Here is a 21,486-nt window from a genome sequence, read left to right as displayed (position 1 = left end):
CCACCGCAGTGAGAAGCCTGCGCACCGCAACGAAGAGTAGCCCCCGCTCGCCGCAACTAGAGGAATCCCGCGCACAGCAACGAAGACCCAACGCAGCCAAAAATAAATAAATAAATAAATAAATTTATTAAAAAACAAAAGAAAATGTGTGTCACCCAGACTGCTGATGCGGCAAAGTGGCGCCTTCCAGAGTTTAAAAGTCAAAACGACGACGACCAAGTCAGAACAAAACATGCACTGCTCACTACCGTTCAGCGGCTGTCGGATTTGTTTATTACTAAACAGCTCCAACCGGGCATACAGCCATGTGACAATTCACGTGCCGTAAAAGGTCTCTGTTTTGAGCGCTTCGGCTCATTTGAAATAGCGGGATTTTAAAAAAATGTACCCAACACTGGTTTTCAGATGTTTCAAGTTGTTGTAGAAATCAGTGGGTGGAGCTGAAGGCTTAAAGCGAAATATAAAAGTACAGAAAATAGTTTTCAAATCTCTCTGTTTACGGCGTTGTTTTTGCTGGCTGGGGAAAGAAGACTACTGTAGCTGCTGGCGTGGACGTGGCCTGCCGGGATCAGCTCTGTCTTTGTCTAAAACAGCTGGATCATCGAATCTCTGGATTTGCCAACACCAACCCATTTCACTGAAAGGGAAAGGGGAGGTTCAGCCCAGGGCGCGGCGGGCTGAGGGGGCAGCCAGGGCTCAGGGCACCCACCTGCCACGCCAACGTGGTTCTCCACAAACCGGATATAGCTCTGGGCGTGCGGGGGCAGGTCCTCCCACTTCCTGGCGCCCGTAGTGTCCGCCTTCCACCCAGGCAGCGTCTCATACTCCACCTCCACCTTCTGCAGAATCTCCTGGTTGGCTGGGGACACGCAGGGCGGGGGTGAACCACGTGCTGCGGACAGTTGCTCGGCCACGGGCCCGGGACCCCCAACCTGGGGTCTGCTTGCCCCGGGGCTCAGAGGCGGGGAAGGCAAGCCGCCCTGCTTGGTTTACTCAGGGGGTGGGGGTGGTTCTCGGACACTGGCTGTACCCCTTCCAGCCCAGGCGACACGCCACCCTGGACACGGATTCACTACGCGCTCTGCTGCAACGTCCCCAGCGATCATCAGAGGAACTCTGAGGCCCCTGCTTGGAAATTCTCAGGGGATCGAGGGTCCTGAAGTGTCAAGAGGTCCTAAAGGATCTATATCCCCCTCCTCAGGGCAGGGACCCCACCTGGCGGGGACTCCGGGGCTACAGCAGACACCAACCACCCCTTATCGTCAGAAGATGCTGCAAGGAGCCGTCCACTGCAAGGGCCCTGGATGCGCTCCAAGTTCGAATGCTCCCCTGGGGTCACACCACAATCCTGCTGCGCCCTCTCGAAGCTCAGGGTCAGTAGGCCTGGGGCACACTGGCCGAGAGGACGCAGGGGGCTCCCACAGCCACCGGTGCTGGCGGGTGTACACACGTGCTGGGGGTGGGGCAGTGGAGGGCAGCTCACCCATGGCCACCGGTGAGGGTGGGGTCACGTGACCCCAGTGCAGACGCACAAGTAACTGTGACACCAGGAAAACAGCACTGCCTTTATGCTTTTTAAAAGAAAGGATGCTTCCTTGGTCACAGAAACTCCAGTTAGGACCTTAAAGAGTCTAACCAAAAATGTATCTTTTCTTAGGTCAAAGTCGTCTTCCTATTTGCCCAGAGCTTTGAGCGTCCAGACCTGACATCGGCTATTTCAGGTGAGTCCCCAGCTCCCGGGAGGTAGGCCTTGACCCCAGGCGCCTGAGGGTCCCCCAGGGTCCCGGAGTCAGGCCGGTCCCTCTGAGTCCCTCTGAGCCCTTCCCAGACCATGGATGCCTGGCAACTGCCCTGAGGCCCGGCCAGGCCTCCCATCGGGGTGAGAACCTGCCACAGACAGAATCGGGATGAGTCTTCCAGACATGCGCTCACCCCGCGTGTTCAACACATACACCCTGTCCCCTCGCCCCAGAAACCACGGGTCACGTCTGTTCCCAGGTCCTGCGAGACAGGCCAAGGACAGGAAAGCCGCCGTGCTCGCACCTGGGAAGTAGGGGATCCGCTTCCCGCTGAGCTTGTACGCGACGCCAACTTTAATCTCGTCCAGGGCGTCCAGGATGTCCAGCTTCGTTAAGGCCAGCCTGTCCAAAACCACAGCGAGAAGCCGAGTAGCGGTCAGCTACGCTGTCATTTCTCCTGTCTGGGCTCCACCCCTCACTTCTCCTCTACTTGCCAGGAATCGAGAGGAGGATGGAAAAGGCCGCCTATGGCCAGGCTGGAACCCAGCTCCAGCCGCCCGGCCCGCCTGGCCCTGAGCACCCCATGGGGACCCCGATCTGGCGGCCTTGTCCTTTCTGCCCTTCTCACGGCCGCGTTGAGGGTCTGGGCATGTGAGCCTTGTGCCCGTCCACGCCCCTCTGACCCGGGAGACCCCGAGCCTGGGCCGAGACCACCGGTGCCCACGACGTCGTCCACCCCTGAGGGTCTCCCGCACCGTCCGCCCGGGGCCAGGGAGCCCGGGCTTCATGCAAGTTTCTCCCCTTCCTTTCCTCATCTCTGCATGGCCAGGCTTCAAGGGCCTCTGGGTGGGTGTCCCTGGGCTTCCCGAGCCCACGTGGGCCACCGTGCGCGGCGCCACTGCCCTGACCTGGGCTGGGCCGTTACCCTTGGGGCCCCGGGAGGCTGCATCTCCCCGTTTTGCACACAAGGACTGCGGGCCGGGGACCTTGGACACCGTGTCCTCGGCCACTTCATCCCTGTGCCTCCCGCGGACAGACGGCCCACACACAGCGAGCGTGGCTGTGGTTAACTCGTGGGCCGCGCGCTGTGACAAGCGTGCACCTCGCACCCTGGCCCGTCTTTCCGGGGAGGGAGCAGCAAGTCCTCCGTTCGCACGAAGCCCCTCACTTCCCAGGGCAAGGTCTGAGATGCCGCAACCACAACCGTCACCAAGAGCAGCCCGGCTGCCTGGTCGGTCTCGGGGGCCCTGTGGGGGGCCCGCCCTGCCCCCAAGGGGGATGCCGCTTCCAGAGGAGCGGGGCTCCTGCTCCCGGCACCCTCGGCGTCATCATCCTGTCCACAGCCTCGCAGACCGGGGCTCCAGAGCGGGGGGACCTGCGGAGGCCCCCGAGGGGCTGTAAACCCGGCCGGCCGCTCTCCAGGACCGGCGCAGGCTGCGTCCCCACTGCTGCCTCTCTGCGGGGTCTCGCGAGCTTCAAGCGTGGCCTCTCCTGCTGGGGGTTTGTTCTGCCCCCTTCTTAGGAGCCCAGCGTCACCCTGGGGGTTTGGGGGAACTGAAGTGATGGCGTTTGCTGCTGGCCCAGCTCGTGGGAGGGGCCCCAGCCCTGTCTGTGCTCAGGAGCAGATGCAGGGCTGGCCACAGGGCCAGCTCCAAGGTGCCCTGCATGGGCCTCCACGTCACCCCACTGTGGCCTCGCCGTGGAGAAGGGTCTCCCTCGGGTGACATCACCCTGTGTGGGGAGACGGTGGCCCTGGGCCCCGATGCCCAGCTTCCCTGCTCCCATGGTGTCTGGGGACTCAGGGACGGACCCCGGGGTGGACGGGCACCCGGGTGGGCTCAGTAGCAGACGTGCCAGGAGTGCCACTTACGCGGTGAATCCGTTGACCATGTGGGCGTATCTGAGGATCATCAGGTCCAGCCAGCCACAGCGTCTCTTCCTGCCCGTGGTCACACCCCACTCATGGCCGCGGCTCTGCAGCAGGTCCCCGATTTCCTGCATGGGGACAGAGAGGGCCCCAGTGCCATGGGATAGGGAGCCTGTGCCCGGCTGCCTGGCACTCACGATCTCCTCTGCCCTCCCCTCCGACCCTCCTGCAGCCCCGGACGATCACCCCCTCCTCACGCCTGCTTCCCTGGTCCCTGGCACACCTGCCCCAGCTGAGGCCCCCACAGGTTGGGCCGCGCCGACCAGCGCCTCCTTCTGGGCCTCGTGGGCAGGTGAGGGTGGATTGACCTGGCCCTGCAGCTGAGCCTCGGGCAGGTGTGTGTTTATTTCTCAGGGGTCCCTATCCCTATCGTTGCGCCTCATTCAAGCCCCTTCCCACTCTGGCTCTCGGACATCTGCCCAGGACAAGAGTCTCGGGTGCTCGCCGGCCATGAGGGCACAGGCCAGGTGAGAGGAAGGCCGGCAGTGTCCTGAGCTTCCAGAAACACCCACGAGGCTGGAGAGCAGTCTGCTGCGCGGGGCGGGGGCGGTGCTTCTGGCCCTGCTCTAGCTTGGCTGAGACCAAAACCCAAGCGGGCTCAGGCCCCCAAGGACGAAGGTGGCCTGTGCCCCCGAGGATGGAGCAGAGAGACAGCTCTCGGTGCCCTTCCCGAGCCGAGGGGCTCCACTGTGCACGGCCACGGCCACGGCCACAGCGCGGGACGGGGCTGGAGCGGCAGCCTCCTGCGTCTCGCTAGCCTCCCCAGGCCCCTCCCCCAGGTGCCCACGCGGTCCCATGGGGCTGGGGACTCACATTGATCTGCTCGGTGGGGAAGGCGCCGATGCCCACGCGTGTGGTGTAGGCCTTCACCACGCCGTAGACCTCGCCTATGTTCTGGGGGGGGATGCCCAGGCCGGTGCACACGCCGCCCACCGTGCAGTTGGATGACGTCACGAAGGGGTAGGTCCCTGCGAGACAGCCAGTTAGGCCACCAGCCCGCAGATCGCCTGGGCCCAGGGGTCCCCCTCGGCAGGGTCTCCAGGGGGACCTCCCGGGGGCGTGGCCGGCACAGGGCGCAGTGGGTGTGAGCTGTGGGGGAGGGGAGGGGGAGGGTCACTCGGGTTTGGACGGTGCGTGCCTCCCCTGCCCGCGCCTTGCGGCCTCGGTGCTGGTGTGTCCCTGGGTCGGGGATAGGGTGGACGGAGGCCCACGTGGGGCAGCTGGGGCCCCGCCGGTCTCTCTCGCCCTCCCTCCTGCACCTCCAGCCCAGCTTCTCACTTCTCCCCTCTCGGCTGAAGTTAGGGAAACGAGGGCGGTGCGTTTCCTGGGCACAGCCGGCAGCGTGGCCATGGAGGGAGGCCGCACCACGCCTGTCTCTGAAAGGCGGGGTTTGTGGGGATGCGGCCGGGGCGTACCGAAGTCAATGTCGAGGAGGGCTGCGTTGGCGCCTTCCACGAGGATTTTCTTGGGGGCGCCGTGGAGCGCCTCGTACATGAAGTAAACGCCGTCTCGGACCATGGGTCGGATCCGCTCAACGAAGCCCTGGGGGAAGGGGGGGATGCAGGAACTAGGGTGTCCACCCAGCTCTGGCCTCCTCCCCACAGCCTCTCTTTTCCAGCAAATTCCCGCCCAGCGAGGGGCTCGATCTGCAAATATCCCCGCTCGTCCCGCCCTGTCACATTTACAGCCCCAGACAAGGCTGGAGGAGCTGGGGTCCCACCCCTGGAAACTTCCAGGAGGGCTCTGCGCTGACATCGTCCTGTCTCCCGCCTGCTCCTGCCCCAGACAGACAGCGTTGGCCTCCGTCCCCCAGCACATCTGGGGCAATTTCCTCAGAGAGGAGGCAAGGGGCCAGGCCAGCAGGTGAGCCCCCGGCCTCCTGAGAAGACCACCGTGAGCACGGCTGGCCAGGGGGTTCCCCTGGGAGGCCCGCAGTCCCCAAGCCCAGGCACCCTGTGATAATGCCCCGCGACAGGTGCACTGCACGAATGTGCACGGGCAGTCGGGTGGGACGCAGACCCTCGGTGGGGTCTGCCCTGATTCCGAGGCACCCAGCTCTACCTTGAGCTTTTTGAGTTGACCTTCAACGTCTATTTCCAAAGTGGGGAACATGGACTGGTGCTGATGGGCCAGGTTCTTGAATCTGCAGAAGCGACAATGACTGAGACCCCCGGCCCCCTGGAGCCCTGCGCCCACCTCCCTGGCCAGGCTCCCCTGGGGTCACGGACAGGTCAGGTACCGGGTGGAGAATTCGTCGAAGTCCGACAGGAGGTCACAGATGCGGAGGCCCGTGCGGGCCGCTTTGGACGAGTAGGCCGGTCCAATCCCCTTCCTGGTGGTGCCGATGCTAAAAGACAGGCCACAGGCTGTGAGCTTGGGTCGCCCAGGCCAGCCTGCCTGGGGCCTGGGGGCAGAGCCTGGGAACGCGGGTTCCCCGGCCAGCCCCTCAGGCCTCAGTTTCCAGCCCCATAAATCAAGGTCGAGCTGGGTGACATCTGAGGGTCCCTCCCAGCAGCAGCACCCGGGAGTCTGGGACGGCCATGAGAACCACGGGAAACCTCACGTGGCCAGCTTCCAGGGACCCAGGGCTGCGGTGGTGGCACCCGGGTCTGACTGAGTCCCAGCCCTGACTCTCCCCTACCCCACCTCTGAGGCCCAGTGCCCAGTGGTGCCCTCCCCGGCCCGTCTGCCTTCTGCCCTGGCTTCCCTCTCGCCTGGCACGGAGGCTGCTGCTCCGGGCGTGGAGCCCAGCTGTGCCCAGCCTGTACGCTCTGCCCGCCACAGCCCAGCCAGGCTCAGCATTGCCACCTGCGTGTGGCCAAGCCCCGTGTGTGCGCGTGCACGTGTGTGAGTGCACGTGCTCCTATGGGAGCGTGTGTGCACCTGTGTATGAGCACGTGCAGCGTGTGAATGTGTGCAGCGCATACACGTGCGCACATACGTGTGTCTGTGTATGAGCGTGTGTTGCGTGTGAGGGCATGTGGTGCACGCACATTTGTGTGCAGACATGCGTGCACTGGCGTGTGTGTGTGTGGATGTGTGCGGTACATGCGTGTGTATGTACGTGTGCACCTGTGGACGAGCGTGTGCAGAGTGTGAATGTGGGCAGTGCAGGCGCGTGTGCACGTGTGTGTGAGAGGCAGTACTCTGGGCTGCTGCATCCCTGCCCCGGCTTTGAGAACCGTCCCCGGCACCTTCTAATAAACATCTCTGGAGAACCAGGGAACGGCCCCCGAGAGCTGGTGGGCAGGACGGGGTGCCGTGACGGAGCTGTGGTCAGGGCTGGCTTGCGATCCCAGCAGGGGCGGGGGGCGCAGCAGGCGACAGACAGCACGGGCACTCTGCGGGGTGGCAGCCGGGGAGGACGGCGCGGCCCCGGGGAGAGGCGGCTCGCTTGGGCTTCAGGGCCAGGGAGGCCTGGGGTGAACCGACGGGCACCGTCCTCGGGGGCTTCGGGTGGACGCACGCTCCCCACCCACACGCCCCCAGCTCTCCATCCGTGGACTCGAGGGCCACGCGCGGAGCGCACGCACTACTCACTTCTTGCCCTCCTGGGCCTGCCTCTGCACCTCCTGGAGCCCATCCACCGCCTGGTGAAAATCGAACACTGCCGGCCGGGCCGGCGGGGGCACCACGAGCGGGAGAGACAGACGGTTACAGGGCCTCCGGGGACGCACTGGGGTCCCCCGGGCCTCAATCTCCCCATCTGCCAGCGGGGGCAGTGATCCCGACCTGGTACCCCCGGAAGCCCTTGGAGAAGGCCTGGGGGAGCCCCAGGCCATGGTGGGGATGGGGGCGTCACTCACAGGTGGGCAGGGAGGGCCTGAGACTCACCGAGGTGGGCCCGGTCAGAGATGATGAGCCTCTTCTCCCAGTCCTTCAGGCCTGCGGACACAGCACGTGGTCGGCCACGGGCCACAAAGTCACCTCCGGTTAGTGGCGGGCCCTCCCCATGGTGGCCTCTCTGGGGGGGGGTCCTGGGCCCTCCCCCGGGGACGTCCACCCACGTCCCCACGGGCGAGCCTGTCTCCCTGTGGGGTCTCCGTCCCGGCACCTGCTGGTGCCCGCGTCCCAGGGCCAGGGTCCCACTCGCTCTTTCCATGCCTGCACTGAGCCCTGAGGCCGAGGCTACGCTTCCTCCACGGCATCGCAGGGCTGCTGTGTCATCAGCGTGCCTCTGAACAGCCACTGGGGTCCCACCTGCCCAGATGCCTGGCTGGTGGCCTTGGTCACTGCCTGCCAGCCTCCTGCCCCTGAACAGCCCCCAGGGACCACGTTCTTCCCTGCTCGCATGGTCGGCCCAACGGTCCCCAGCCTCAGCCGGACATCAGGGTCACCTTCCAGGTTCCAGGGCTCCTTCCTGGACAGTGCCACCTGTCCCCAGTGGCATGAAAGCTCCCCTGCGACACTGAGGCTGTGGCCTGAAGCCAGAGTTTGGGCCTCTGGACTGCCCGCTCCCGGCTTCCTGCACACGCAGAGCCTGCAGGCCCAGGCAGAGTGCCAGCCGTGGAGGCCGCCCCACCTGCCCACCGGCCGCCGCCCTCAGGAGAAACCACATGGCGAGCCACCCGGCAACTTGGCCGCTGGGAACATGCACGTGTCCTGGGCGGGGCGGGTCTGCGGGGACACGGACCTACCTTTCTTCTCATTCTTTTCCGCTTCTTCGAACAAGCCTGGTAAGTGGACAACCACTCCGTTGCCTGCAACACACAGACACAAGACTGAATCGGATCACGGACGCGGGGGACTTGCGTTTAAAACAGCACAGGGACTTCCCTGGCGGTCCAGTGGTTAAGACTTCACCTTCCAAAGCAGGGGGTGCGGGTTCAATCCCCGGTCGGGGAGCTAAGATCCCACGTGCTTCATGACCAAAAAACCAAAACATAAAACAGAAGCAATACTGTTAACAAATTCAATAAAGACTTTAAAAGTGGTCCACATAAAAAAAAAATCTAAAAACAAAAACAGGGACTTCCCTGGTGGCCTAATGGTTAAGAATCCGCCTGCCAATGCAGGGGACTCGAGTTCGAGCCCTGGTCGGGGAAGATCCCACATGCCGCGGAGCAACTAAGCCCGTGCACCACAGCTACTGAGCCTGTGCTCTAGAGCCCACGAGCCACAACTACTGAGCCTGTGCTCTAGAGCCCGCAAGTCACAACTACTGAGCCCACGCACCACAACTACTGAGCCTGCTCTCTAGAGCCCATGCGCCACAACTGCTGAAGCCCGTGTGCCTAGAGCCCTCGCTCCGCAGTGAAGAGTAGCCCCCGCTCGCCGCAACTAGAGGAAGCCTGCGCACAGCAATGAAGACCCAACGCAGCCAAAAATAAATAAATAAGTTAATTTAAAAAATAAAATAAAATAGCCTATTTTTAAAATAAATAAATAAAAACAAAAACAGCATGAAATTCGTGCTCCCATGTTCATTGCAGCATCGTTCAAAATAGCTAAGATGGGGAAGCAACCCAGGCGTCCATCAACAGAAGGATGTGGTTCATCCACATGATGGGGTATTATCCAGCCTTAAAAAGGAAGGAAATTCTGACACAGGTGGCAACATGGATGAACCTCGAGGACACTATATAAAGTGAAATAAGCCAGACGCTGAAGGACACATTCTGTAGGATCCCCGTGTATGAGGTCCATAGAGAAGTCAAACTCGTGGAGACAGAAAGTAGGATGCTGGGGGCAGGGGCTGGAGGGGGAAAGGGGGAGTGAGTATTTAATGGGGACAGAGTTTCTGTTTAGGGAGATGACACAGTTCTGCAGACAGATGGTGGTGAAGGCTGCACAACAACGTGAATGTACTTAACGCTACCGAACTGTACAGTTAAAAATGGCTAAGGTGGTAAATTTATATTATGTACATTTTATCACAATAAAGAAAACGGTCAAAGCAAAACAAAAGCCATCATGAAGCATTTACAGAGACAGCAGATCAGTGGTTGTCGGGGGTGGGGTGGGAGGGGGGAGGGGAGACTCCTCAGGGGGAAGACAATGTTCTAGAACTGAATCGGGATGGATGTACAATCGTACCCTCACAGGGGTGAACTTCACGGTACGTAAATTATACCTCAGTAAAGCTGTTGTGTTTTACTTAAGTGGCATGGAAATGGGGAAGCAGGAGGTGCGGAGAAACGCAGCCTCCAGCCGTTCCTGGGACCCAAGCAGGGCCCTGCGGGAGCCATGCTTCGCCATCCACGGAAAACCCAAGTAGGGTCTACAGAGGGCGGAGGTTGAGGCCAGGGGAGGAAGGGGCTCACCAAGGTCACGAGGTCACCGTGGGCCCAGGCTAAAGCCAACGCTGGCCCCTCCCTCTAAGACCAAAACCAGCTGGGCAGGGCCCCCGCTGCCCTCCTGGGAGGAGCCCGTCCCCTGAGCACCGGGACTGGCCGAGGGAGACGGGACGTGGGTCCAGACGGGAGTGACTCAGAGACGGTGCAAGCCACCCCGAGCACAAAAGGTCACCTAAATGCCACGAGTCCTGAAATGGCCACGTGGCAGGGCCTGGAGGAGTGACCCGGGCTGGGGGGGCAGCTGTGTGAGTGCCAGCTCGTTCTGCCCTTGCGAAGGGGCTTCCCGCCGCCGTCGCCGTCTGGCCGCGCTGACCGCCGAGCTGAGCCCCTGCCCATGCTCCCCGGTGACCGCCGGCCCCCACCCACCCCCAGCTCCTCGGGGACTGGGCAGAGCGCCCCCTGGCCGAGCGGTGCCTCCTTGGCCTCGTTTCCCTCCCAGAGGGGCCCGGGGCCCAGCAACCGAGGCTGGCGCTGACAAGCTTCCTGCAGCAGAGCCCCAGCCCCTGGGCGTGGGGTCCCGGGTGAGCTGGCGTCCTCACCGCCCCGTCCTCACCCACTGCTGGGGCCCGGTCCGCACCCACGGAGGAGGCTCCGGGAGACCCTTTCCTCCTGCTCAGCCGGACTGCCCACTGCCCCTGCGGCCCCTCCGCCGCCGTGCCCCTGGGCTCACGCGCAGGGGCAGACCCCCTGCCACCACCGGGCGCACACCTGCCGCGCCACCCCTGCTTCCCGGCTTCCCAGCCAGGGAGGGGGCGGGGCAGATAAGTCACGAGTGTGGGCCTGCCAAGTCGTGGAAAGAGCCAGAAGGAAAAGTACCAGAAGCTGCCAGAGCGTGTCGCACGGTGGGGTGGGCAGCAGAAGGCAATGGGAAGGGGCCGAGGGGAGGCGACCGCAGAGGGGCCCGAGCAGGCCAGGAACAGCTTCCGGCGCAGACCCGGCTCCAGCCACGCAGCAGGGAGCCAGGCCCGAGCCGCTCGCACGCTCGCTTAAGGACATGCACAAGAGCACACACACACAACACCTGCACGCACGCACATGCTCACACTCATGCACCTACGCCTGCAGACTCATACACATGCACACTCGCACGTGCGCTCACTCACACACAGGCACACAGGCCTGTACACACGCGCTGCGGGAGTCTGAGCCCTCAGCGGAGCCTCCTGCACTCTCCCTCCCTCTGGCCCAGGCTGGGTGGGGTCCTGGGCTCTGGGAGGGGCTCTGAGGACAGGTCCCGCATCAGAGGCCTCTGCGAGGGCTCCCGCTTGAGGCTGGGGCCTGGAACCTCCCGGCCCAGCGCCGAGGCCCCGGCTGAGCAGGTCATTCCCTCCTGGTCGGGAGCACCTGCTCCTCACGCTGGTCAGGGCGGGGGGAGGTGCGGGGGTCCAGCCCAGCTCTCCGGCGGCGTCCAGGCCTCACAGCGGGCCCTCGGGCTGGATGACGTCCCAGGTCTCTCCTGCTCACATGCTCAGGATCCCAGGCAGGGGTGGGGCGGGGCGGTCACTCACCAATGAAGGACATGGCCTTGGTGTTGATGATGCCGCTGGGCAGCAGGTGGAAGTCGTACTCCTTGCCGTCCACCACCACGGTGTGGCCAGCATTGTTGCCCCCCTGGGAACAGAAAACAAACCGGCTCAGCATCCAGGAGCCCGGGGGCTTGGACCCACCCTGGGAAGGCCTGCCCGGTAACCGGCCTCACTCCAGGCAGCTCTAAATGCAGGCGCTCAGGAGCCCCCTCTGGGCTGCCCGGGGTGGTGGTCTTGTCCCCCAAGGAGTGTGAGATGCCGTCCACGCTCGGATTTGGGGAGTTTGGTCCAGTGGTCGGCTCTGATGCACATCTGGGGTGCTGGGTTAGGGCCCTGCTCCTGGGACGGGGTGAAGGGGCCTGGCCAGGGGACTGGGTCCAAGAGAGGGGCTGGCCCACACCCAGGACCGTCATGTGCTGATGCTCCAGGGAGGCTGGCTAGTGCGGACACACTCAGAGCCCTGCCTGCCCTGCCCATGAGTCCCTCTGGGGGTCTGTCCTCTGATGCAGGAATGAGGGGGCCCAACCATCCCGGGGAGCAAACTCAGGCCCCCAAGGCCCTTGCTGCCACACAGCCCGAGCTCTGGGGAAGCAGAGGGCGGGCCACGCAGCACAGCCCTTCTGGGGCCGGGTGAGGGGACTGGGTGCTGGCACGGGCCAGCAGGGCCAGGGCCCCTCACCCTCTCAGCAGGCACCCTCCCTGGGGCCTGTGTCTCCCATCTAAGAATAAAGAGGAAAAAACCACTCTGAGGCTGGCGGGGCTGAGTCTGGGGAGGAGGGGAAGGCCCCGCCCTTGAGGGACACCGGCCTCCTGTCCCAGTTCCGGCCACTAGCGGACAGCGCGGGCCCCAGCACGTGGGTCGCCAGAGCCAGTGAGCAGGGCCTGGGGAGGGGCACATTCCGGGTGGCGTCAGAGGCTGTGGGCCTGCCCTGTGGGGCCCGCTCTGCCCCCAGAGCCTCGGAGCCCGGCCCAGCTCCACCTTCCCGGCTGAATCTCCTGCAGAAGCACACGCTTATCGCTTATCCGCGGAGGCTCTCCACGGCTGGGCCTCCACCCTCCACGCCCCGCTGTCCTCCAGCCTTGTGGCGGGGGCCGTGGCTGCTGGCTGTGAGGGCTTCAGCCCCCCTCCGCAGGGCCCGGCAGGGTGGGGCTCCCCCGTGCGAGGCCTCTCCTTGCCCCGTCCAGGCAGGGCTGAAGGAGGGCGGCCTCCTCCCGCCAGGAGCACCTGCTCCTCAGGCTGGGGATGGATGAAACTCACACGTCTCCCGGCCCCTCCCACCGAAATGGCCCAGGCAGGGGGCGCAGGCGCCAGGAGACCTGGCCAGGGCCTCTTCCTCCTGGACCTCACTGCACCCCCGGGGAATTTAAGCAACGGGGCCAGAGCCCAACCTCACCCACAATACCCCTCCCGCCCTGGGGCTTGGCCACGATCTGTGCCAGACGGCCCCACCACGGCCCGGCTAGAAGCCCCTTCCACGGGGGTCCCCAGACACCCTAGCGTTCCGCTTGTCAAACGCACGCAGGGAGGCCTGTCTGGCCTGACACGGGGGTTGGATGACTGGGGTGGGTTTGCCTCTAACTGACTCCTGGGGTCACTGCGATCCTGCTGTGCATCCCCGAGGCCCTGCGCGCGACGGTGCCAAGCCCCACGGCTCAGCCGCCCCCCGAAGGCCGACGACGGCTGGAGGCCAGCCTGCCGCCTCCCCAGGTGCCCCGAGCCAGGTGGTTGGCTGCGGGAACTGAGCGCAGGCTCTGAGCAAATGACAGGGGAAGCAGAAGGACAAAGGACACGACGCAGGGGGGCTGGGGGCCAAGGAGGGGGTGCCCTGCGAGCAAGGGCGGGCAGGCGGTGTCAGGCCACAGGGGGCTCGGATGCAGACTGCGCTGGGGGGTGAACCCGGGGGGGCCGCCACGGAGGGAGACAGGGAAGGGACCCCAGAGGGGCTGTGGGAGGGAAGGGAGCTGATGCTGACGAGGTGTGGGGGGCGGGGAGTAGGGCGGTGGGCTCAGCCTTGACCATCTGAGTCACCGTGACTGACGGGCCCCGGGTTTGGGGGTCAACTGTGCCCCCCCCCGAGACCCCGGTCCTCGCTCTGCCCTTGCCTCGGTACACGTGCCGTGAGTCCCCTCACACGAGGTTCTCTGCGGAGTTCACACCCAGGGGCAGGTTTCCCACCGTAGGTGGGGCAGCCCGGCGTGCATGGCCTCCTTTGACAGATGGGGAAACTGAGGTCCCCAGAAGGGAGTTTGCAGCAGAGCCCAGGCTAGACCAGATGGCAGCTTGCAGATGCTCTCCCCGTATGCCAGACATCCCCCGCTAGCCGCATCCTGCCTGCCTTGGTGGGGGCCCAGACGGCCCGCCTCCCTCCCCTGCTCTCAAGTGCCCAGTGCCAACGCCAGCTGGCCTGAGCACGCGCCACATTTGTTTGGGGTAAACACCAGCGCCTAGGAACAGGCGCAGGCCCCCGTGGGCCTGTGGGCGGCAGATGACCCCCGCCGGCTGCAGGGCCCAGGCACCAGGCCGCAGTCCACTCCCAGGGGCGTGAGCCAGCCCTGGACGCTGAGCCCAGGGTCTGCCGACCCGCGGCGCGCACCTCCCAGCAGCTCTGCAGAGGTCCAGGTGACCGTCCCAGAGAGACCCCCGTCTGCCCGCTCCTGGCCGCACAGAGTCAGGGGCTGAGGTCGGGGCAGCGACACCCCACCTGCCCTCCTAAGGCTCCAGCCCTGCAGGCCCGGGGAGAGCTGGGCGGGGGGCCGGCAGTCCATGCGGGGCCTGGTTTGGAAAACCACTTGGAGGGGGGGCCGGTCCAGGTCCCAGGCCCAGCCCGGCTGCCTCTGCAGGGCCTTCGCTCCTGGGTGGTGCTCTGCCTCCCCGTCCCTGGGTGGGCAGGTTCTGGAAGCTCCTTCCCCGGGGCCCCGCAAGAGTGAGCTGGAGCTGGCCTCGCCCCTCTCCTGTGCCCCAGGGGGACCCTCAGGGCTCTGCCAGCCTCCAGGTTCTCCCCTCCGTGATGCAGCTTCGGGTCAGGCACAGCTCTGAGTCCCCAGGGATGCTGAAGCCACCCCTGTGGCCTGGCCGGTCACTCAGACTCCCTGGCGGATGCTCCTGCCAGGTGCCTCCCTGGCAGCAGGGATCTCAGAGAGGGGGGCTCTCACGCTCAGGGACGCAGCAATGGGGCCAAGGCCAACCCGCCGGGGAATCTGACCAGCCCTGACCCTGCTTGCCTCTGCAGGTGTCCTTCCAGCCCACCCTCTCTGGGGGCCAGGCAAGAGTGCACAGACAGCAGAGAGGTTGAGTGCGGGGCGACGGCGTCTCAGAGGCTGTGAAGCTGCTCCCGCGCCCCCGGGTGTGGCCGTGGGCGGGGGCGGAGGCCTCTGGGCAGCGCAGGAGCTGCGGGTTTTATCAGGGGCGCGCACAGCACAGCACGCAGCAAGGGGCCAGCTCTGCGGCTCGAGACCCTTGTGCACTGCCCCACCCCCACCAGGGCCGGGGTGAAACCACGGAGTGCCCGCGCCCAGGCAGCCGTCAGCTCCTTCTGTGTGTCTGCTCTGCTGGCAGGCTCCTGCCGTTCATTCGTTCACCCACTCATTCACTCATCCCAAACAGAGCTACTCTGTCCCATGAGGCACTGGGGTGAGGCCTGGAGGGAGGAGGGCGTGGGCTCCACGTGGACGTTCCCACAGCCACGAGGGATTGGGCGACCCTGCGGAGACCCTCCCCCTGGAGCCGCTGCTGGGGGGCCAGTGTCATCGGAGGGTGTACACGTGGAAGGGGGGCTGCTTCTGGAACACCACCAGGAATTTTCCCCACTCTCCCTCCCCATCGGAGGCTCCTGGACTGGCCTGGGGCTCCAGGTGAGGCATTTCTCAGTCGCCTCCCCCGGGGAGAGCGGACCCAGAGCACCAACAAGCCGCAGGACGCGGCCCCCAACGAGTGAGACCACCATGCCCATCGCCACAGCTCCCTGGGAACTGACGGTGCTCCCCCAGGGAAACCCGCCCGCGCCCTTGTGCCCAGCCGTCTTACTGCCCTTGGAAGGAGGGGAATCTGAAACCCTGCCCAGTGCACGTGAAGGCCTCGGGGTCCTGGGCGGGGGCCCAAAGCCTGACGAAGGCAACTCTGGGAATGGAAGGAGGGCTGGCACCGAGGCCCGACGGCCAGGCCAGGTGTGTGGGCTCTTAGGCTCCTATCTACACCACGGAGGCGGGGGGGTGGGGGGGGTGCGGGGGGAGGGGCGGGGGTGAGGGGGCAGCGGGGTGCGGGGGGGGGCCGGCGGGGGCAACGTCAAACAGCAGGAAGGACGCTCAGCAGACATGGAAAGCGGGAGCCCAGCGGAGGTGCGGGGACTCCCAGGGAGTGAGCGGAGCCCGAGCGGCCGAGAGAGCATGAGATGCCAGCGCGGGGAGGCTGCTAACGGATGGGCTCTGGGGTCTTCGTAGCAGCGCCGTGGCAGGACCTGAACCAGAGAGAGGAAAGGGGGAGGCTGTGTGGCCATCCCTGAGCCCAAGGGGCTGGGCTGGGAATGAGGAGAGAAGGGAGCCAGCCCTGGGGCAGACCGGGGACCCAGGCTGCAGAAGGGCTGCTGGTGGTGAAGGGCAGGGCTGCACACCCTCTATTCAGGGAGAGGGGAGGCTGCCAGGAAACGGGTCCTAGAGTCAAAGAAAACAGCAGGAGGGGCCTAAGGCCTGAGTCTCTGGACCGTAAGGAAGGTCTTGGGGGTCTTGGGGTGCTTGTTGACCACAGGCCCCAAACCCCTGAGATGGGAAGAAATGAGGATGGCAGCTGGGGGCATGGGTGGCTCTGGCCCCAGGCCGCCTCTGGGCAGGCGGAAAGTGAGTCCAGGTGAGCCAGGTGGCCAAAGGCCACCAAAGGACTTCCCACGTGTGCCAGAGCCAAGACGGAAGACAGGCCTGCTGGTGGCAGAGGGTGAGCAGAGGCAAGACCAGAGCCGGGACCAGGGCAGCCACCCAGACGGGCCCCAGCCCAGCCCAGCCCACCCACTGCACGCGACTCCACCGCCAGCTGCCCTGGCCCCTCGCTCCCGAGCTCGGACCAGCTCCTGGGGTCAAGGTGCGGTGTGAAGGCTACGACTCCGGGCTTCACGCCTACACGCTCTAAGTAAAAGCAGCCTTCCCGGAGCATGGGCTGGACCCTCCCCGTGCCAGCCCCTGATGCCTGGCGCTGTTGCCATGCGGGTGTGGCACACGTGAGGGCCCGTAAGTGCTGCTTATTCCAACCGCTCAACTTCTCTGAGGCTCCGCCTCACCAGCTTGTTTGGAGGCTGGAGAGGAGAAGCCACAGTGGGCTCCCAGGACAGCTGGGAATTATTCCCACGTGTTGCAGAGCAGAGGCCTGCAGGTGGAAATGTACTGATGTCAGTTGGAGAATATGGGTGGGGGAGAGGGTGCCTAGGGGGCCCCCCAGGTGGGTGGGGCGTTCCAGCCTGCTCTGCCCTTGGCTGGTCCTGTCCAGCGACGGAAGAGGGCAGGGCCTGGCCTGCTGACCCAGGTGGTAGAGCAGGGAGGGCCTCATTCCAGAACCATCTCCACAGCCAGGACATCTGGTGGCTTCAAGATGAGGGCTCTCACGGGTACCTGCAAAGCCCCGAGGTCACTTCGAGGACGGGAGACGGCCACAGGCGGGTGGGCGAGGCTGACCAGAGCTGGCAGGTCACACGGAGGGCCCTGGGCATCACTGCTGGAGCAGACAGGCCCCAGGAGGGGATGCCCTGAGCTGGGGAAGGAGGGCAGTGGGCATGGACCACGCGCCCGGCCGCAGGGTCCAGGGGAGAGGAGTGGACTTGCTCGCCGTGGCTTAGGGCAGAGAGAGGGTGGGAGACTTGTCACCACCCCAGAAAGCACTTTCCAGGAACCCACTGTCTGCGTCGGGCAGGAGTGGTCCAGATGGCAGCGTCTTCCCCAAGCCCGGCAATGTTGGTCTCCCCTGGGGCGGCTGAGCCCCGAGCCACCTGGCGGCAGCTCAGGAATGAGGCCACAGAGCCAGGGAGGAGGAGCTCAGAGGGCATCCCTTCCTCATTTTTGGCAGCACTCCCGCCCGTGGCTGCAAACCCTGGCAGCGCCAATGCACGCACCCCAAAGCTGACCCCTCTGCGCCCCAAGCTGTAAGTCAGCCCATAGCAGCAAGCATGGCACGGGGCCCCAAGGGACTGCCCGGTGGCAGTCAGGACAGACGGGGTGCAGAGAGCAGCCCGCAGCCGGCAGAGGCCCCGCCCTGGGCCCTCAGGGGACAGAGCTTGCGTCCGGCCTCCTGGCTGGCACTGCCAGCCCCTGGGTCACCCTGGCCGTAAGTCCGAGGTTCCTCCCTCTCCCCCTTGTGCCTGCTCTGCCTGCCTTCAGGACCTGGCCCGCTGTCCTGCCCTGGCCTCTGCCTCCGCTTGGCTGACCCTCCAGGGCCACCCCTCTCAGGGGGGCCTTGCTCGCTCCCCCTCTGGGCTCTGGGCGCTCAGCCTCCTCAGCGTGCACTGACCCCTTGTGGTCAGCCAGCCCTGTCCCAGGCCCAGACAGAACCAGGAAGGGAGGGTGTCTCCGGGGCCCTCAAACCACTGGGCAGCTGGGGTCCCCGCCCCCCACACTGCAGGGCCCAGTGTCACACCCACGGCACACCCCACCCCCTGAGGATCCGGTGTCCCCAACTCAGCGACTTGTATTTATAGCTCTGCCCCTGGCCCACTGCCCTGGGGGGTGGGGCTGGTGGGGAAGGCGGGGTCCCTGGGGGAGGCAGTGGGGGAGGGAAATGTGTGCTCCCATGAGTGGCAGGGGGTTGTGAGTGGGTGGTGTGTGCGTGTGAGTGGGCGGGGGTGGTGGCTGGGAAGGGTGTCCCGGGAGGGGAGGCGTCCAAGAGGCGTGTCCCGGGAGGGCTGGACGGCAGGGAGGAGAGGGTCTGTCTGGGTCCGAGGGGAGGGGAGGGGGGCTCGCTGGGGGAGGAACCCGGCACCCGGCCCGCACCTGGCAGCGGCTGATGATGTCGGCGTCCGTGGCCAGCAGGTCCACCACCTTGCCTTTGCCCTCGTCCCCCCACTGCGCGCCCAGCACCACGGTCACCCGGGAGCCGGTGGTCGCCGCCTCGTGCTGCAGCCGCCCCCGCTTGACGCCGCCTGCGGCGGGGGGCCGGTCGTTGGAGGCTCGGGTCCCCGACATGCTGGCTCGGCTCGTCCGCTGCGCTGGGCCGCCCGAGAGCCCGCTGCACCAGTGCGCCGCGCCATTAAAAGGAACCGGCCGGGGGCGGGGCCGGGGGGCGGGGCCGGGGGCGGGCTCTCGGGCGCCGTGACGCGCCGCCGTGACCTCCCGGCCGCCGGGTCCCGCCTCCGCAACCACCCGGCAGCCGGGTGGGGCCGCGGGCCCGGCCAGGGGTTGGGGGGCGCAAGGCCCGAGGGCGCACTTCGGGGTCCCTCCACGCGGCCAGGCCGGGGGAGCCCCGGGAATGCTCTTGGGGGCGATCGCGCTCGCCTTCCCCGAGGCGAGGCCTGGACGCCGCGACCCACCTCTCCCCCCCCCACCCCCGGCCCCGCTAGGTCCAGGACCTCGGCGTTCCAGAAACCGCGGGGGTCCCCTCCAGGGCGGGGGTGCGGTTTTCCAAAGGGGAGCTGCGTCTTTGCGCCCCACTCGGGGTGTTCGGGGTGCGCACCTGCCCCGCGGTGAACCCGGGTTCTCCAGACTGGCGCGGGCGCCCTCTGGTGGGCGCAGAGAGAGGACAGAGTGTCTCCCCCACCAACGTCCCCCCTCCTGTCGCCCTCCCACATGGGCAGGGGCCCCGGAGTCTGGCACTGGGCACCCTGGTATCACAGGCGGGCTAAATCCAGGAGCCCGGCTGCCCTCGGGTCTCAGGGCCCTGAGTCCAAGGAGAAGGGACGGTGCTGTCAGGTCACCTGGTTGGGCACTGAAGCGGCCAGTGTGCTCACCAACCGCGCTGGGCCGGGGTGTCGAAGAGGCCCCACCAGACCTCCACCCTGCCCCAGGCTGTGCAGGGACTGGGTGCCCACAGAGGGCGCCCCATGGTCTGCTGGGCTCCTGTGTTCCCAGCTGAGTGAACGCCCGCTCTACCCTGCCACACACACACCCTAAGTGGACTTGGGCTTGGACATGACTGGCCCTACGGGTCGGAGAAGGGGCGAGGGATGGGCCCCTGGGGTTAGGAGTGTCCTGGTAGGCCCCTGCCCCGGGGCTGGGAGCCAGTGCCCCTGGTTCCTTCCCTGGGGGGACTCTCGGTGCAGAGGGGCCTGGAGCCTGTGCGCTGGCCTCTGCCCAGGGCTCAGAGGGCCACTGAGCTCCCTGGGCTCCCGAGCCAGAGGCAGGGGGCCAGATACTCCCCAGCAGCAAGGGAGTGGACCCTGGGCTTGTCACAGACTCCTGGAGAGTTAGTGATTCCAGCCCTGGCACTGCTCTCCGGCTCCTCCGCCCCCCTTCCCCCCGCCCCGCATCCTCCAGCCCCCTGGGCTCCTGGCCAGAGCCCTGGCTCCGACCCTAGGCAGGTCTCGTGGCCCCTCTGTGCCCCAGTCCCTCTTCTCTCACATGGGGACACCAGGGGTTACAGGCAGGGTGTGAGGCCTCTCTGGATGACAGTGATGGAGTGGGGGTGGGCAGCACCCCTCCCTCCCCCCACCCTTCTGTGGGCTGCCAGCCCTGGGAATCGGCTGGAGCAGGGTCAGGAGGGCCGGGTGCCAGGCTCTGAAGCCACCGAGGGCTGAGGAGGCTGAGGATGGGGCGAACCGTGGGCTGGCAAGGGGGGGCTGTGGCCAGGGGGGGGCAGAGTGTTTCAGGGAGTGAGGGCATGGGAGGCTGGCTGTGTCGACAAGGAAGAGGCGGGATTGTAGCGGGAGGGACCAAAGGAGTTCTGGGAGATTTCTTTGTTGTCTCCGGATGCAGGAGTTGAGCTTTAGGATGGCCACCAGGAGCCCTGGAGAGGGATTTGCTGGAGTCACGTCAAAGGGGGGCGGTGGTGATGCTTCCCTCTGTCCACCACTGGGTGGTGCTGAAGGCCCCAGGCGGGGACTGCTGGCTCCGAGCCCTTCCTGCAGGAGGCCGGGACTCTGGGCCAGCAGGTGTGAGATGGAGGCTCAGGGGGGCCAAGGGGACACCATGGGGGTTCAGACGGGCTCTGCAGGGCCAGACGCTGGCCGGGGCACAAACTCCCCCAAGCCCGGGTCTATAAATAGCCAGCAGGCCTGGGGGGAGTCAGGCTTTTCTATAAACAGCCCTGTCCAGGCCCAGCAGCTGGGGCCCTGCCAATCACATGGCCCAGCCCAAATTAGAACAACCCCCTGCAGAAGCACACAGGCTCGGCTGCCCAGGGTTCCCACTCTCTGGGGCCACACATCAAGGGACCTCACCTCACATCATACGTGGTGCCCCAGGACACAGGTGCCCCTGGAACTTGAAACAGTGCACCGGCAGGAGTGAAAACTGGTACAGCCGCTTTGGGAAACAGTTTGGCAATTTCTTAAAAAGTTGAACATAAATTTGGCATACGACCCAGCCACTCTCGTTTTAGGGATCTATCCCCGAGAAATGAAAACACACGGGCAGCACACACGTGTTCAGGGCAGCACCGCTCACAAAGCCTCACGGGGAGACCACCCGAACATCCACCGACAGGTGAACGGGTGAACAAAACGTGGTCTGGCCACAGAACCTTCTTCAGCCACACGAAAGAATGCAGTCCTGACACACTACAGCCCGGCCAAATCTCCAAAACATGCTAAGCCGGTCACAGAAGGCCACTTACTGTCTGATCCCACTTACATGAAATAGCCACGGAAAACCAATCCGTAGCGACAGAAGGCACTTTAGTGGTTGCTGGGGTTGGGGAAAGGGGGATCTGCCACATCGGGAGTGCGGGGACTTTGGGGGCATGATGGAAATATACTAAAAGCGGACCACGGTGATGATTGCAGCATCTTGTAAATCTGCTGGAAAGGTAGCTGAATCACACACATAGAAGGGGAGGTTTATGTCAGTAAATTACAGCCCTATAGAGCTGTGCT

General features: G+C 65.2%; 1 protein-coding gene across 3 annotated transcripts; it reads right to left on the bottom strand.

Annotated features, from left to right (window-relative positions):
- Positions 1–250: 250 nt before the first annotated feature.
- ADSS1 (adenylosuccinate synthase 1) lies at positions 251–18,702 on the bottom strand. Of its 3 annotated transcripts, none has more exons than XM_057544145.1 (13): positions 18,452–18,702; positions 11,471–11,573; positions 8,304–8,366; positions 7,501–7,551; positions 7,207–7,273; positions 5,906–6,013; positions 5,728–5,809; positions 5,082–5,208; positions 4,480–4,634; positions 3,610–3,734; positions 2,044–2,141; positions 739–859; positions 251–637 (listed from the first exon to the last, which is right to left on the bottom strand). In XM_057544145.1, the coding sequence occupies exons 1-13, from the start codon at positions 18,641–18,643 to the stop codon at positions 532–534; spliced, it is 1,398 nt and encodes a 465-aa protein (XP_057400128.1). In that variant the 5' UTR covers positions 18,644–18,702; the 3' UTR covers positions 251–531. The 3 variants fall into 3 exon arrangements, with proteins under 3 accessions (XP_057400128.1, XP_007176328.2, XP_057400127.1); XM_007176266.2 differs by having other exon boundaries at positions 710–859; positions 18,452–18,700; XM_057544144.1 differs by lacking the exon at positions 18,452–18,702 and adding an exon at positions 11,662–11,916 and having other exon boundaries at positions 710–859.
- Positions 18,703–21,486: the final 2,784 nt, after the last annotated feature.

Source organism: Balaenoptera acutorostrata, chromosome 3 (genome assembly GCF_949987535.1).
Source record: "Balaenoptera acutorostrata chromosome 3, mBalAcu1.1, whole genome shotgun sequence".
In the NCBI taxonomy this organism is placed as follows: Eukaryota; Metazoa; Chordata; class Mammalia; order Artiodactyla; family Balaenopteridae; genus Balaenoptera; species Balaenoptera acutorostrata.
The sequence above is the reverse complement of the archived record's forward strand: the minus strand, read 5'-3'. Positions and strand labels throughout refer to the sequence as shown.